This window comes from Pleuronectes platessa, chromosome 15 (assembly GCF_947347685.1).
Source record: "Pleuronectes platessa chromosome 15, fPlePla1.1, whole genome shotgun sequence".
Taxonomy (NCBI): Eukaryota; Metazoa; Chordata; class Actinopteri; order Pleuronectiformes; family Pleuronectidae; genus Pleuronectes; species Pleuronectes platessa.
In genome coordinates, this window is record NC_070640.1 from 7,214,933 (window position 1) to 7,232,683 (window position 17,751).

Sequence of the window (17,751 nt, forward strand, 5' to 3'; positions counted from 1 at the left end):
GACCCAGGATGGATTGTGTAAACTGTTTTTATAAATGCACATGCTCCTCTTTGATAACTTGATTAAACAGGATTTTGTTCTGAAAATGTATTTAAATGAGGCTGCACTTGTGCTTGGACCTGTTTCTAATTTGCCTACAATATTCACCAGAAAAAAGTGAAAGTGAAAGTCATGAAGTTTTGGTATGTAAATAGGCTACTTAAAAAAAGGGTTTGAAGTAATGAAACTATCACAAAGTACTACGAGAGCTTAGTCAAAACGTGGGAATTGAAGCATATTCATAGATACAACGATCATATTCCCAAACTGGGATTTGAACCCAGGCAACAACCAGGAATCCAAAGCACATCACATTTTAACGATAACACATAACAAATCAAATTGTAAAACTTGGAAACAGGATTCCTGTGATTCTTCTTTCTTCAAATTAGGTCCAAATAAACACACAGATTTAGAACTGTATACAATATTTATTGACAATGTATTAATTTTCATAGTTTTCATAGTAAAGATGGACACTGACTTTTACATGGTTTATCTTTAAGAAGGGTACAGCTCAGGGGTTTCTAGGAATGTTCTCGTGAGTGGCACATACAAGGACTTGTTCAAGGTGGAGGGTGTTGAGGGGGGGTAAGAAGGATTGATGCTGCTTGGCGTGAAGTCCAGGGCAGCAGGAGGCTAAGGCTTCTTCTGTGAGTGTGTGCAAACATACTCTGTCACCAACATGTGTCATTATTCGGCTTTTTAGGAAGTCAGTCTGTCCTTGCTCTCCAGAGAAAACTACCGTCTGATGACAACCGTGCATTTCCCAAAAAACGTACCTTTTTCCGAGAGTTAGGGGGAAAAAAGCCATTTCCGAAACCATTTACAACCGTGTACAAGGGACTATGAAAGGATTTCAGAAACGTAAATGTCAGTAAGTCTGCAGAATCCCCTGTGGACAATGTATTCATTCTGTATAGTATAAATGTGAAAATTGCCAAAATTGGATTTACAAGGTTTGCCAAACAACAGTGTGCGCAGTGTATTTTTTTTTCTTTTTTTTACACAGGAGTATAGAAGTATAAAAATACAGTATATGAAACAAAAAAAGCGCTGTGAAGTACAAACACATATTCAAAGTGTACTTATGAGGCAGACCTTTCTTTCCAGTTGCCGGTGTGCTTTGGAAAAACTCTCGGGCCAACATACACACGCTCACACTCAGACCACGTCATATCACGTACAGTAGTATTCTGAAAATTAGTAAATATATTTATATCGGGTAGTTTGAAACTTGTCTATGGCTAAGGTGGATTTTGTACCTTAATAACTTGTAAAATATGTTTTACCTTTTAGATTCTGCCTATGCTCGAGAAGACACTATTTGTGCTGTAAACGCACTGTATATGGTTCTGTGGGATTTGTTATAAACAGAAAAAGCAAATGAAATACAGAGAAAACTTGTGAAACGAGTTCACTAGGTACTTTTCCTCAGGTACAATTCTTGGGTTTTAAGTTGTGGTTTGTGGTTGTTGTGTTGTTTGTAGTGTGAACTGTGCTGACCTGAGATGGTTGAACTTCGGGCAGATACAAAGGCATCAATCGCCTCATTATCACTGGACCCTTTGTGTGTGTGTGTGTGTGTGTCTGTGTGCGTGTGTCTGTGTGAAAAGGTGGTATACATTGAGCTGTATTTAGAAGATCATTGGTACAATAAATTGTTATAGTTCTGCTGACACATTACAGCAAGTAGAAGCTGCAAAAGAATATCAACTACATTCATGAATACATGTTTACATTTTGGCGAAACCAAAGAAATTTGCTTTGACAAACAAAACCAAAGAAATTTGCTTTGACAAACAAAACCAAAGAAAACCCCAAAAAAGAAACGTGATCGAGTGACACTAAAATAAACCATTTACATTGTTTCACATCACCCTTTGCATTCTCTTTACATTACAGTATAAATGATATTGAAAATGTCCTTTTGTCTTTTCCATATAAAGTTTACAAGGTATGTACAATAATAATAAGCTCTAATTTGATGATTAATAAATATTATATCTGGTATATACACACTTATTTTGGGATAAGAATCATAATTTCAGTTCATCAGCTCATCTATAGAAAAATGTACACTGGCAATCATCAAATTCACATTAGAATTCAGATCTCCGATATCTCCACACACACACACACACGTGTATTTATTAATTTACTTACAAAATCAACATTTGAGAAGAAAGTAAATTAAAAAGTAGAATAATTTTCTTAACTTAATCACCAGAAATATCAAACAAACAGCAGGAAAAAAAAACATAACTATTTTTTAATGTGCAATTTTCAATACCTAGCTTAAATTGTGAAGATGGTTAATTCTGCTGATCAACACGTAAACACGGGTGAAAGGCGACATTTCAAACTGGACTTGAATGTTTTGTATGTTTTGCACATTGATAATTTTTTTGGCAGGGAACATTAATCAATGTGTTATTTTGGAAATAGTTGTAACTATTGCATAAATACTTAAAAAATTATATATATATTTATTTATATATATATTATCAATATTTGCAGTTCCAATCAAACATACATTTTATACTACTGTAATTACATATGTATGACTACTTAGTTAAGGTGAATTGAACAGAAAAGCACAAATGAGAGGAAACAATTCTGTGAAAAAGGTGATCTAAAATAGATAATCTATTACTGTACAGAGCATGCAGTGACACATAAATGATGGTGGCTACATCTTAAGTTAATAATTTGGATATTAATGCTTAAATGGTCCCTCACACCTCAACAATCCAACAATTGGTATATCAGGACGAATGATCCCTTTGTTTTACATTTGTGTTGTTTACAAATGAGACAAAAAATGAAATGTACGTCATATACTATTTGTAGTTGCCTTTTCTTCCGCATCTGTAATAAAGCCCATGTTGGCACAACCTCTTTACATTTACCTCTTGGATTAATGATTGAGTGCGAATAAGAGAAGAGGTTTCATTCAAACTGACAGTATTTGTGGGGGGAAGGATGTGACACACTTGTGTGTTTCAGCCCTAGTTGTATTTTTAGATTTTAACCTTGTAACTTAACCGCAGAGTCTTAACTGATCATAGTTGTATCAATGAAGTTCCTCTTAAGACAGCCGCGACAAGCACCAGGTATCAGTAGAACTACGGTACAGCCGCTATGGCTTCCTACGACCTGTGTGCAAAATCCTTTGTAAAGACAGTCAGAAGCACAGTGTCATTATTAAATCATCTGCAATTATAATCTGTAAATTCATATCGGGATTCACGGCTATATCCTTTATGATCATCAAACATTTTTGTAAATCTGTAAACAATACATGACTAAAGGTTTTTAAACGTGTAATTACAAGAGATTCAGACAGAGTATCAACTTAAGAAACAAATATTAAAAAAGAGAAATCAGTGTAAAAAAAAAAGAAAAAATCCAACAAAATGACATTGTCATCACCTGATATTTGATGTTTTTTGTGCTTTTTGTGCAATCTCTCTGTTCTGTGGACCTGTCGAGTCATTTGAACTTCACCTTCTGTGTTCTTCTGGAACCATGGAAGAATTACGTTAACTAATAAAGTGTCTTTCCAGCCGTTGTCAACTATCTACGTTGGTCATATTTCCCCTAAAATAAATGCTATATATTGAGTGATGTTTACGTTTAGAGTAACTCAAAGACTAAACCACTTGCTTCAGACACAGTCGCTCCCAAAGACATTCCATGGAAATGCACCCTGGGTTAAATTCCACTGTTGATAATTATAATAATATTTAAGAAAATCCAAAATTTCTTAAAGAAAAGAATATTGTAAATATTTGTAACAGCTTTTCTTTTAACATCTTGAACCCAGAACCCAGGAATAACAATCTGGTTTGGCTGTATGGGTTTCAGGCGTTTTTTTGGACCATCAGCCGGCTCGTTGAGTGCAATCTGAATTGAGACCTGGACTTTTTGGAATGATCTTTGTCAATAGAACTTAATCCCGTTTTTTTCAGTAGAGTTTAGTTTTGATTTGCTGGTTTATGAACTTAAAAATGCTTAGAAATCTTTTTTTTAATTGTACTTCTGAAATGTTAAAGAACAAAAAAGGTTGATTTTGTAAATTGTGAACTTGAGGACCTTGAGGATATCGGGTTTGAATTCTAGCAACTATACATTTTGTTTTCTTGACATAATTAATCTTAGAAAATGATCATCAGCACTTTTAAGTAGTTCCTAATGAAACTGTCATTTAAAAGTAACACGTCAACTTTTATATTTTTTCATCTAACTACAGTATTTTGGCAAATAATTGGGTAGTTTGAAAATCCTAAGTAATAAAAAACATAAAAAAATTAGCAAACAAACGTTTAAAAAAAATGCCAGGATACACTATACACAAAATATGTAAAATTTTTAAATAATTAGTCAGGAACAGGCACCTTATAAGTTTGTAATCTCTCTTCTATAAGGTTTTCACGTGTAAGTCAGCAAATGCCGAACTCCGAGTTACGATGGACCCAGTCCTGAATGTACAGAAGTAATTCAGTTCAGTGTTACACATAAAAATCACATAAACCAGACACAAACAAGAAATGAGCAACATGTTTTGCTGTGTGTTCTTGCCCTCGCCGATGATCTCTCCTCTTTCTTAATTGACGTAGTAAAGCCAATAGACAATGTTGAAGAAGGAAAAGACGGTTGGAAAGATGATCCTCGACCATTTGTCGATAGAGTTTACGTCTGTCAAGTCTGGAATGTTGATCTTGAGCTGTGAGGCGCGCCTCCGTAGTCGGCTCTTCTTCTGAGTCATGTGGCGCTCCAGGGTATTGCGGCCAAAGTTGTGCCTGGCCAGCCCTGCTTTGCGGTACTGTAAAGTTGAGCTGTCGTACGTCAGCATGGTATTCCGTGGATCGTTGAGGCCGAGAGCCAGCTCTGAAACGCCCATGTCGTTCTTGATGTCCAAGGTTCCCAGAAGGATGTTTTCATGTGAGTCCATCTGTTTAAAGAAACCAAAAAAACAGCACAGAATCATTATATTAGTTTTAGCATCTAGTGCCTTTGTCTTCGGCTTATTGTCTTGGTTTTACCTCCCGAGCACAAGTGGAAAACTGTCCTTAGGAGTTATGTTATACAAAAAAACACAACTCCATCACTGAGAAATGCTATTGCTGTTGTGTCTGGTAGAATTCAAACGAGAGAAGTGCGTGAAGTACCAGAATACTGCGTTAAATTGATTATCTAATAATTAGGTTTCTACCATACCTTATTCCTCTGATCCCCCAGTCCCATTGCTGCGTCATCCACGAAGATGGGCTCCCACATTGAGTCATGACCATCGAGTTCCCTCTGTTTCATTCTTGCGTAGAGGGTATCGTCTCGGCCGACCACGTTCCCCACCAGCCACTGCAAGCCAGCGAGCACAATTGGCCACGGTTACTTGAGCAAATCGAGCATCATGGCAAGAGGCACGTTTGTGTTAGTTGGAAATAATGTGAATTTCTCGAAGCCTTGTGCACACGAACTTTGCCAATTTTTTTACAACTGCTCTTGAATAATGCAATTCTCTATCAGTGCATTGAAATGTCTGTGTTTCACTTGATGACACAGCCTATTAATGCGCCCACAGTTCCCCCCCCCCCCCCCTAGTTTAGTCAGTGTTTTGTATTCAAGTGATATCAGCACGTCCATATGCACTCGTGTTATGATGGAGCATTCTGCATCTCTTCTAAGAAGCAATCAGTTCATTTCAGCTGGGAGTAGAAAAACGGGAAAGCTTATTAGCCTGGCTTTGCTTGGCACAGAGGGCAGGAAACATTAGGTCAACCCTCCGTTTGGATTTGGTGACATTTCTTTTTCTTTGCTAATAACTATTCCGAGCTCCTTGCATGGCTTCATGAATAATTAAATTAAATTGTCCCCGCTAACTATTAAAAAAACATGTGACACTGTGAATCTAGAAATTAACGTAAAGTTTGAGAATACTGGAGCTCATCCAGCGCACGACTTTGAGAGAAAAATCCTGTTACCCTGTTTGGATCCATCCTCATCTTTTCGTTGTTTGCTAAGGTCAACTTCTCCGCCGCCCTCTTCTGTCGCTGAGGCCCTCGTCCAAAGAAGATGTAGTTCACCAGCGCGTACTCCAGCAGGGCCATGAAGACGAAGACGAAGCAGCCCATGAGGTACATGTCTATGGCCTTCACGTAGGGGATTTTGGGCAGGGTCTCTCTCAGATGGGTGTTAATGGTAGTCATGGTGAGCACCGTGGTAATACCTGAGAGTGAAAGACTGCAGTCATTACTTTACTCACACATTGGCATCAAATTAAATCCAGAGCATTAATCATATCAAAACCCCGTGCTGGACTCTTCTGACTGATTTTATGACAGTTTTGATCCTGCAATATATATCTTGAACCTATCAGCTTGACTCTGTGCTTGATTAAACCCGTCAGGACCAATCAAACAGAGGGTCTCACCCCCCCCCATGGCTTCAGACCAGGCACTGGTAGAAAAGCTAAAAAAGAGGAGCACCTAAAACGGTGAAAGCAATTTGAAATTCAAATGTCAACCTTGGTCGTGTTCATTAGTGGAGAAGTCCGACTGAGAAAAGTTGTCGAGAATTTTTCATAAGCCTCACCAGGCAAGCTGGGGGGTTAGTTACTGTCAGACTGACTTGGCACATCAATGTGTTCGAGATTGTGCTTTTAATGAGTGAAACCCTAACGCGTACTAATATTGATTTAAAATTCATATTTCTGCTGTATTTAGCAAAGCCCTGGCTCGTGGATGAACTGTGTTTACAACAGTGTGTGTTTCTATTGTATAATCTATACGTCTGAATTATAATTGGCATTAGGATGCAGATTTTAATGCTTAAATAAATGTGATTTTCCGTACATGATTAAGTAATGGGGTTTTCTTTTTTTCAGCTCATGAATCCTCCCACATGCACTTGTTTGTTTCTCCTTTGAACGCACACACACACAGCGCAATTATTTAAGAACATTTCCACCGAGAGTCTAAGTAAACAATTACTAAATTATTATACAGCTGTCTCCCAGCTGTCAGGTGACCACCGCTCCAAATAGGATTCAGGCAATTCTCCCAAGCTGTTGCTGCAAGAGCTTAGCAATAACAACAAAGGATTTCTGCAGCACTGTGGCCGTGTGCTGCAGCTATTACAGGTCCACTTTAATGCCCGAAACCAGGTCAGAGGAAAGTGGTTCCTGAATCTGGCGAAGATTGGGGGGTGACCGCGTGTTTGCCAACACGGCTGCCCGGCCTCCATTATGGAGCATTACCTTCTTTTCTTTTTTTTTTCATTAAATCCCATGCACGCCTTCCCCCTGGATCACTAAATGCAGCTCAGTCGTCAATCAGTGAAATTGCCTTGTCGACAAAAGCAAGGGACGGGTAGAAGGATGGGCGGAGCTGGTTGGATGGAATTTGGTGAGGAGAAGACAGGGAGCTTCAGATAAACGTGGGGTAAGTCAGGAGCTCGATACAAACCTCAAAGCCCAGAGAGGGTTTACATAATTGAGGATGACGGGGGGAAGAACTGTGACTTTCAGAAAGGCACAGAGGCTATCAACTCAGAGTGGAAACAAATGAAGTTGGTCATCCATCATAATATGTCAGCGGGAAATGTATTAGTCCAAGAAGCAACAGCTCTTGTCTGGGGATGGATATTTGAACGTGTTAACGCCCTAAGTTATTGCTAAAGAAGTAAAATAGTTGTGGATTGCTGCGGTTCTTTTTCAAGGAACTGAATAAGTGTAAAAAAGTGAATTAATAAATGAGAAAATTCACGAATGAATGAAATTGAAAAAGGAAAATTGTTTAGTCATGTCCTTCAAAGGCCTGACGCATGAATCTGTGGCGAGACAAAAGGTTTTAGCTGATTGAAAGAAATTCTTTTAGAGCAGGATCAAGCAGGTATTTTGCTTTTTCCTTCTTTGTGTTGCATATTTCCATCCAAGGTTTCTTCAACACATGTCTTACCTCCCAAATTAAATATTAAGAAGAGAAATTGGTGAAAAAATATATCTATATATCCGATGGATTTCCCCGGTCTGTGCATTTCAGTGAGCGGGCCTCACCTAGAGCCACCCTGGCAGCAGAGGCATCATAGTTGATCCAGAAGGAGACCCAGGAGAGGATGGTGATCAGGATAGAGGGCATGTATGTCTGCAGGATGAAGTAGCCAATGTTTCTCTTCAGCTTGAAACTCAGGGACAGACGAGGGTAGGCACCTGCAGAGAGAGGACGGGCGAGGACACATAGAGAGAGAAAGTGGAGGCGGTGTTAGGGGAAATGTTTTCACAGTATTTGCCACAGATGCTTACGTCTCCGGGACTGAATGTTTTCTGATTGTGTTATTTTAGAGAGACGGTGTGTATTTTGGGGAAAATCAAGTTATCCAAGCAAACTACAAAAAAAAAAAAATGTGTCAGAGAATTGCTGATGGCTTCTGGCCACTGTGGTAAATTCAGACTGTTTGTTTTGATGATAACCAGCAACAAAAATGTGTTGTTGAAAGGAGATTGGATATGAATTGATTTAAAGGAAAATATTGAAAAATCCCTCTCGCCTGAGGACTATTTTCAAACGGCTTGTGTAAACTCCCTCACTTTTCATGGACATTTGACATGTTTGCTCAGTGAAAGACCACACGAAAAAAATGTTGATAGACTAATAGCACTGTCTTTAGTTATATTAATCAGTTTTGCAATAAGTGTATGACGTCCTAAATGCAGATTCTTATACTTTAAATGATAATAACGTACAATAAGAGAGAAACTCTGGCTCACTTTGAGTATAATCCCTTATTCATGTGTTGTCTATTACAGAAGTTCTCAGTAAAAACCCATATTTGTTGTCTCCACTGAACTGAAGCATCAGCACTCGTCAGAATTACCTGTTCTCCACTGTCTGTGTTTATGCTCAATATTTGAGGTTGGATGTTTGTCTGTGGAGAGTTCTTCTTTTTTTCTGCTTATCTCTGCTGTATTTGAAATAAGCCCACAACAGGGTTCTGGAGAAGGGGAAACTGTATCAGCACACACATTTCTCTCCTTTGGGGAATTGGGCTGCGTTTTGATTTTAGCTGCTAAACCAAATTACAACTGGATGGGGGTGGGGTGGGGGGGGGGCATGCACCACAAGAAGAGCTGAAACACACATACAGTGCAACATACTGGAGAACATGACAGAACCGAGTGTTTTCTGTCTGAGTATCTTCAGGCGAACCACGGGTAATTAGCTGCCACCTACTGTTATAGCTTTGGAGAAGCAGGTAAACACAAATGTTGAAGGTCAGTCCGTGAATTACATTAAATGGTCAATTTTAGGCTTAACATCTGGATTTTATGAGGAGCTTAACACTCGACCCTGGGGCCTGGATCATCTGGCAACATCAGCCACTCCCTTCCCGGCTGGACCGGTGTAAGGCCAGTGTGAGTCGAGGGGAGCCAGGGGAGCGAGTGTGGCAAGACAATTTGAGATCGTTGAGGACATAAAGGAGGTGAGTGATCGACAAGTGGAACTATAAGAGTAGAATCACATATATGAAGCATGCTCTGCCTGGGCAGCAGCCAAGGAGACAAATCCATTAAGCAGCTTAATCCTTTCTGCAGAGCTCTATTCGGTGGATTGTATCTCTTAACTGAGAGTAAACCAGCTGGTTTTAAGTTCAAGTGTAACTCATACAATAACATGCTTTATAAAATGGAAAACTTGAAAGTACAGATCAATTTAAGAAGAATATAGGGTTATAGAAGTCTTAAAAGATTGTTTGATAGGGAGAACAAATGAGAATGGATTAATTGAGAATTATATAAATGGAGTATATTTCAGGCTACCACTTCCTGAGATGGTTGGTGAATATTTATTATTCATAAGGGCAACAATGACATTGCTTATCCTTGGAATGAAACACGCCACTTATGACACGTAAATTGGATAAATGCTCTAGCTCTTGTGCTGATGTCGGCATTTCTGCGTGACCTCCGGGTTGGTTTCTCCATATCTCAACAGGCAGTGAGTTAAAAAGGAATCCCCCTGTCTCCCATATTGCTGCATTAGGTAATAACATGGGGAACACTGCAGGGACACATTTGGGATGACTTACCTGCATGCTAAGCAATGGTACACGTTGTACCATTAAATGTTGTATGTTTTTAATAAGATTGCGTTGAGTGTGTGTCCCCTGAAGAGAAAACAGACTCTCGTAGCTGGAGTCACTATGTTCCTATTGTGTTAATGTTTCATTTTTAAACAATACAGTCGCCCCCACAGAAAACTATTCAGCAGAACCTCTGTCCCACTTACAATTGCCTACTTGCATGACAAATGCAGGAATATGAAAATGCAAAAGAAATGAATATCTCTCTGCATCAGACAACATTGTTTTTGTTTATTGCTGGTAAATAAGTCGTTGTGACTTCGGTCTCCCAGGTTATTGCTTCATTTTGAAGGTTGTTTATGTACGTTTGTATATTCACATAACATCTTGCAATCCTGAAAACTAGCAGACGCTGTTTTTCTTTGCAGTATATATGATATGAATTGCAATTTATCATCTTTTTTTGCTTTACTTTTTTTCTTCCTTGACGGAATGTAATTATAATAAAATGCAATAACCCTAAGTAACTAAATATATACATTATATAAATAATGTCAAAGTAAAATAAGGGCCCACTTAAATTGAATATACAAACGTCAAGATAATATTTGTAGTGATGATAATGTTAGGCGGCATTATATACATTTTACTGGTGCTGTGTTTTCAACCTGGTGCCTTTCGGTAACAAAAGCCACTTGTGTGTTATACGACTGTGATTCATGCGTTTCAATCTGCTCAGGACGTTACCCGTGGAGAAGACGACGTTCTTGGAGATGAGGTTATGATCCACGATGGAGAACTGGGGGAGCTCAATCTTGTCCACCCCCGTCACGGCGTTGTGTCCTCCTCGCCAGTAGAACTCGATGTCATCTGTTGTGTAACCATCTGAGACAGAGAACGGCATTATTAATGGTCTGACTGGAGATGTTTATCGCCAGGTCCCATCTGGATCTCGCCCAGTTCAGTCCATTCATCACTCAGCGTGATTAGGTTTGCGTTTGTCATAATTTCACATTTTGACAACACAGCGTTTGGTCGTTGGTTCACTGATTGAAAATATGTGGTTAACAACAGCAAGGAGAGAATGACTCTGATATACAGTTTCTATTTAAAAGTCCCGTTTATATTCATTAAGTTGAAATCATACTTCAACTACACTTTATTATTATTATTTGATCAGTCTATACTTAAGTACTTACACATACACGTAAAACTGGACTCGACAGAATGAATAAAAACATCCGGACGAGAAACTAATTTCTCTGACACTGTCAAGTAGAAGCAATCTCATAATCATTCACTCGACATGGGTGCTTCAAAAACTTCTCTTTTGTATTTTCTATCACCAAGTACCTGCATGACTTGTATCACCTGTTATCATTATTATTATTTCAGATTTGAAATGATCCACTTGTGTGCTCTCCACTCATATTGACCCCTTCATCATGGAATGAACTCGGAAACACTCGGGACAAATGGTGCATTTGAACCTTAATTCACAAGCACACAGACACACACACACACACACACAACAGTGGGTGGGCAAGCCTTGTTCGAAGCCACATCCTTTCGATGGACCCTTAAGCAAGGCACACTGATGTCGGCCTACTGTACCCTGACAATGACTGAATAATGAAAAAGCCTGTTAAAACCATAAATTATGAAATGCTGTTAAACATACATCCTTCCATACAGTAACTGGTGAAACCCTTTACATATATGACTGAATATATATATGAGCCAACTCTATTATGTTCATCCCATGAGCAACTAAATTATTAACATCAGGCACAAGAATGATTAAAAAAACAGGCTTGGCCTCAATTTTCACCACTGAAACTCAAAAAAACTCTGCAAAGGGACAAGAAGCGAGTCCATTAATATTAATCTCAACCAAAGACCACGAAACTCGGCTCTTGCATAATCCACCGCCGACTGTCTGCCCGGGTGCAGTTGTCATGTCTGCTGACTTCAGGGCATGAAGGCCCTGGTCCCAGCGGCAGAAGAGGAGCGAGGAGACGGAGAGGGATGGGAAGCAGATGTGTTCAGGGACTTTTTCCAGAAGGGGGGCTCACCATTAAAACCCTGTTACTACGAAAACAGAAATTTGAAAAAGGGATAATAATACAAAGAAAAGACCATTTTGAAGTTTGAGCATTGAACCTGGGTGCATGTGACTAATGACTCTTTAAGTTCAAGCTGCTTTTGGGTCTTCACACCAGACGTCATCGTGCAAATCGATGAATCTTGTTTTCAAGACATTTACAGAGTTACTTTTCCATGTCCACTATCTTTAGCGATACAGAACCTTTTACCCTGCAGTGCATCGTGGGTAGGAGGCTGTATCTTTTTTAAACATGGCAAGCTAGCAGTGGTTTATTATCTCAGAGCTCTGACAGCTCGTCACGACGGGTGAACTGGAGTGTGAACTCGCTCTCCTGTGAAGGAGGAGGGCCACGACTTGCAGTACTCCTCCCTGCCTCGGCACAAACAGCCAAATATCGACCTCATAAAACTGATAAAAACGTCTAATCTCTCTCAAGGTACCTTTGTTGCAGGCTTTTTACATTTTTAAGGTAACAGCAGGGGACGGATTAAATGACATTTGTGATTTTTTTTTCTTCTTTTCAACATGCAACTAAAGTAATCATCTGTGATGGTTGCAGTGGTTGTTGCTGCTATGGGGATTTTCATGCATGTTTGTAGAATTGGCCCGAGCGATTATTGTTATATCGTCTAAATTGCACGCACGGAAGTTGACTTCTGTTTTCCCTTAGACTGCGTGACTGTTACTCTGTCAAATGCTGATGATGAGGTGGTGTAACAGCAAGGAAGTGAATTAACACGTTTGTTTTGTATGAGTGTGTGTACTGTGTGTGTGGGGTGTGTGTGTGGGAAGGCGCTGATGACCGGGGATGAGGAATAAAAGCATGTTTGACAGAACAATTTAAAGGGAACTCCCACGCTCTTTCATTGATTAGTGCATAAAATGTGGACCATTATATCACACCTCCTCTCTCCCCTCCTCTTCCTCCTCTGGTGCTCTGCTGCTGCGTCTTTTTCTCTCCCTCTCTCCCACTACATCCCTCTCCTTCTCTCTTCTCGCTTGTTTCTCCCTCACAACTATATATCTTTCACTCTTCCTCCCCCATTTCCTTCTCCCTCTGTACTTCTTTCTCCTTAATTAATAGTTGTGTGACCTATTTAGTTGCTCTGAATTATTAAAGCAGACTCTTCTGTGGCATCACGCTCACACTCTGACATCTCTTCTTCCTCTTAATGAAAGTGGAATCCAGTGTGTTCCGCATTGAAATGCACCAACATTTTTTTTGTCTCTTTAAAAATGATTCAGGCAGTTAGCGTAGTCTTATATGATGATCATCCGCATCACGTTACATAAGAGGCAATCAATTGAATTCCAAAATGTATTTTCCAAAGCCAATGAGTCAAAAAGGGGGAAATGGCAAAATGAGATCAGTGTGTTCCAGCAAAAAGCCAGGCAGCTGCTTGTTGAACAAACTGCAGACGATGAAGTGCTTCTTTACTAAGTGTACGGGTGTAGGGAAATTCTATTAGTGGAGATGGGATGAGATAAAGGCCGGGTCAGGGGCAGACAGGAATAACTCAATTTAGGATACATTTCCTAAGTGATAAAACTGAATAACCTCCTCTACTGCAGGTTCAAATTTAAAAGTTAAAGCATTGCATTTAGTCCCGGAAATCATACCCAGAGTGGGAAAGCTCATTGTATTGGTAACCTTCCCTCTAATGCCTCCAGTGGAGAAACAGTCAAGATTCTACATAGGATATATCAAAATGTAAGAGACTGCAATCACATTCACAACAATCATTCTCCTCAGAGGATGAATCATCAGGACATACCCATGGAGACATCCATTTGATTTTAAAGACCCTATTGGTCTTCAAAGTGAAATGGTCAATATAGAGCTTGGGTTGGTGTGGACACCACAGCTGCTCCATAGGACGCTAGCACACAACACCATTGATCCAACCAATTGCAGCAAACCCAGCAAATATCAGTTATCTATCAGTTCTGTGATTTGTCCATCATTGTTTCTACATTATTGATTTTGCTTCACTGGGCTTTTGTTATGACTGCATTACATCACAGTGTTTGGCAAAGATGGATCCTCCTGACCAACCCGTTCTACATGAAATTAAGTGAAAGGGAGGACGAATTGGCAGCACATCACAGACGTGAGAGTATTTTTATTAACTCCGAAATGATGGAATTAGAATAATTGAATTAGCCCCTTTGATTCGCCGGTGGCACGAGATGCAAATTCTGACATTCAACACAAAAAGAAAAGACAGAAAAGAAAGAAAGAAAAATCTATGAATGTGACAATATGTATTTTTCGCTAACACAAAGGCTTCTGTCGTGGATTCCAGAGTCTGGGAGCGTGAGCAGGCCAAAAATAAATGAAATTGTTCTCGATAGCATCAGAGGAGATAGCAATACAATACCAAAGCTATTTAACTGGGACTCTGGCATATCTCCCCGGCCAAATCTGACTCCAGGCCTTTTTTATCAGGCTTATGAAATAATGTCTCAGTTGATTTGTTTTAATGGGCAAAGAAGGAATTTGGAGGGAGATAAAACATTGGCTTTGATATTGCCCAGGCAAAACATAATCAGGGATTTCAACGGTTTTTTTCTTACGCTTACTACCTGTAACAAAACTTTGAAAAATAATGCTCAATGTAAAAAACCCTGTATTGAGTGTTGTTCATATTTTAAAGGCCATGAAAACATTATAAACTATCTCAAGAATCTTTTCTATCCAACTTTCTTTGCATCTCAAAAGAGAACAGATAGATTTTCAAGGGAAACCATTTATGAATTTCATCACAAAACTGCACCGTATAATCAAAAGATACCACAGCTCCAAACTTTATTCACTATAAAGAGTAATATCTAGGTTTTCTTTACTGCTGCGCCAACTTTAGCTTAAAAGAACCATTGGGGAATGTGTGTGAAAAATAAAACTTGTGATGTCTATTTGTGTGTCTAATACACAGGTCAATCTTACCGGAAGGCACACAAAAATCCACTCACACCCACATCAAATCCACCCCCCCCCCCCCCGAACAAGCGCCTGCTCCACTCTTAAATATGTCTGCGATGAATTTTTGATTCCGTGCATTTCAAAGCGACTTTAATGTTATTCCCGGTGTCCAATTAAAAAGAAATGTGCTCAAACCTTTGGCGGTACACAGCGAGCCGCGGCTGCCTGGACAGGGACGGAACATCTGAAGATAAAGATAAATAAATAAGCCGCTCGAGCCCGAGTGTGGAGGCCGTTCACACCCCAGAGGATGTGTGCAGTTTCTAAAAACGGGCTGCGATGGGAAGAGATAGCGGGAGAGGGATGGAGAGCGGAAGTGGGCTCTGTCCATATGATGTGGATCGCTGGTGCAGAAAATATAGTCATTAGCGGGTAAAGGTGGCGTAATGGAATGATGGTTTCATGGTGAGTGCAGAGCCACTGTGTGAAATAACACTCCCCTGAATAAACATCGGTTTTGACGAGCGCGGAGGATGTGAATATATCGACGGCTGCAGGTTTGTCCTAACTTGTGTTTCAGCTTTGTGATGGGACATTTTGTATTTAGATAAGTTTAATGAAAGATGGACAAGTATATATATATAGAATGTTGTTGCAAGAATGTTTTCTGCAGTTAGACTGGTGACATTCTGTGCTGATGTGTATTGGCTGGTGACTCCTGAGCCTGCTGCTGAAACAAAAGGGTTTTCACAGCAGGGGCTATCTTACTGTCTGCAACAGAGTGACCATAGGTGTTTAAACGGCGCAGACGAGGGGGTCTGAGAGAACGGGGGTTTCACTGAGAGAAACAGGTTTGACACTCAGCAGAGGCCTGATCTCAATGTGTAGTGAGACTTCGAAGGGGTCCTCATTCAGATTGAAGGTGACCGAATCTAAGCCTGAAGACAACACGCAGAGAGCTGATTGGATAAACATTCTACCTCTGTGAAAGGAGGGGTTTATTTAGTATAAATCAAATGTGATTCCATTGTTCAGAGCCATTGACTCAAAGTCTGAAAGTGACAAGAGTGCTCTGGCCCCTAGCCGCAGCTACGTTGAATTGTATGAACCAGAAGATAATGGTTTGTCGTGTGTTATGTATTAAAAATCCCAATACAGCTTCACTTACACTCCCGGAATTCGGTGTCTCCAGAAGATCCACCTCAAGCCACACATACACTAAAGATAAAACTGCTAATCAGGACTGAGAAGCTCTTTTGTAGTATTCACTATTCAACAGCTCCGTGACCCCTACTCCTGTTATGATTTATTAAAAAGATGCACAGCTGGTACTTATGCAGCCCTTGAATCTGCTTCCTGTGGAGGTAGAGCTACAGCACAGCGGTGTGTGTAATGTACATAGTAAACAGCTTTACTGTAACACTGACCCACAACGTCACAGGCTTAACCTGCTTTAATAATGCAGCGAATGGTATTTCCTTGCTCTGAGGTGAAAGACGGTGTGTGGCCTACTACGCTACAGTCCTGAATTACACATTACATCGTGGAGATGCTGAGGAAGTTACAGCAAAACAAACGCGGGTTGACAGGGCCGCGCTTGAAAGGTTACGAACCCGACCCTTTCCCACCGTTTCTGGACGTGAGCGCTGGGTATAGTGTCGTATTAAAGTCAAGTTAACTTTGCCTCATGATAAAAACCAGCCTGCAAACAGCCACGGTGTATTTGAGCCATGAAGACCTTGGAGTAACAGTGGCACAAATATCTCATGAACAAGGAATTGATTTTTATATTCTATCTTATACGGCTTTCATTTCTACGGAGTCATTCTTATCACCTCTCTCTCTCCAGTTATGGTTTATGTTTATAGATAAGGCAACACTGAATTCAGAGTCGCGGGGAAGCGGCTAAACTACGTGATGAACCTGGAATGAGATGAGATGAAAAGCTGAATTAGGAGGGAGAACTTTTAGGTTCGGTATTGACCGCCCCCCCCCCCCCGTGCTTTACAACATCCTCCTTGCTGTGTTCAGCTTCAGGCCACGTCTCAGAATAGTCCACACTTCCCAAGATTAACAGTTTTACTTTATGTAATCAATATTTTCAGTCCAGTGTTCAAGTTAATTCGTGGTGAATTTATGAGTCAGCTTAAACAAATAACAGAGCAGGAGCTTGTTAACCGTTGAACCCGCACCTCGGGCCTCTGGACCCATGATAATATTACAGACTTTCTAATTCATTTATTTCCATCAAGGAAGCCCTCAGGTCCCTTATTTTCACCCGGCTGCTCTTTGTTAATAATTAATTTCTGGTGTCAGAATGTGTAGCACAGGGTTATGGGCTGTTGAGGGGGCCACGTCCTCCGGGCTTCACTGTCCTGCTGCTGCTGTTCGGCTCCATCAGGGTCAGTGGAGGCAGGTCTGTATGAGTAGATCCTCTTCACTGTGAGGGACAGCACTGTTGAGATGTGGGAGGAGATAAACTGCTTCTCGAGAATGTGTCACACAATGTATCACTGACTGCATCTGCGCAAAAGAGAAACCAAAGCGTCTTGACGGCCCCCTGGTGACTGGCTGCAGTACAGGTCGTAAACCCTACCTA

General features: G+C 40.2%; 1 protein-coding gene across 2 annotated transcripts in view; it reads right to left on the reverse strand.

The window, feature by feature from the left end:
- Positions 1–4,648: 4,648 nt before the first annotated feature.
- The window catches only part of LOC128456979 (gamma-aminobutyric acid receptor subunit beta-2-like), a 51,310-nt gene continuing 38,207 nt past the window's right edge, over positions 4,649–17,751 (reverse strand). The window contains exons 6-10 of one of the 2 annotated variants that reach the window (XM_053441437.1): positions 10,870–11,007; positions 8,099–8,251; positions 6,027–6,271; positions 5,263–5,403; positions 4,649–4,996 (exon numbers count right to left, since the gene is read on the reverse strand). In XM_053441437.1, the coding sequence (XP_053297412.1) occupies positions 4,649–4,996; positions 5,263–5,403; positions 6,027–6,271; positions 8,099–8,251; positions 10,870–11,007 (1,025 nt within the window). Of the gene's footprint in view, positions 5,057–5,262; positions 5,404–6,026; positions 6,272–8,098; positions 8,252–10,869; positions 11,008–17,751 lie in introns of both variants that reach the window. The other variant, XM_053441436.1, reaches the window with a different exon arrangement.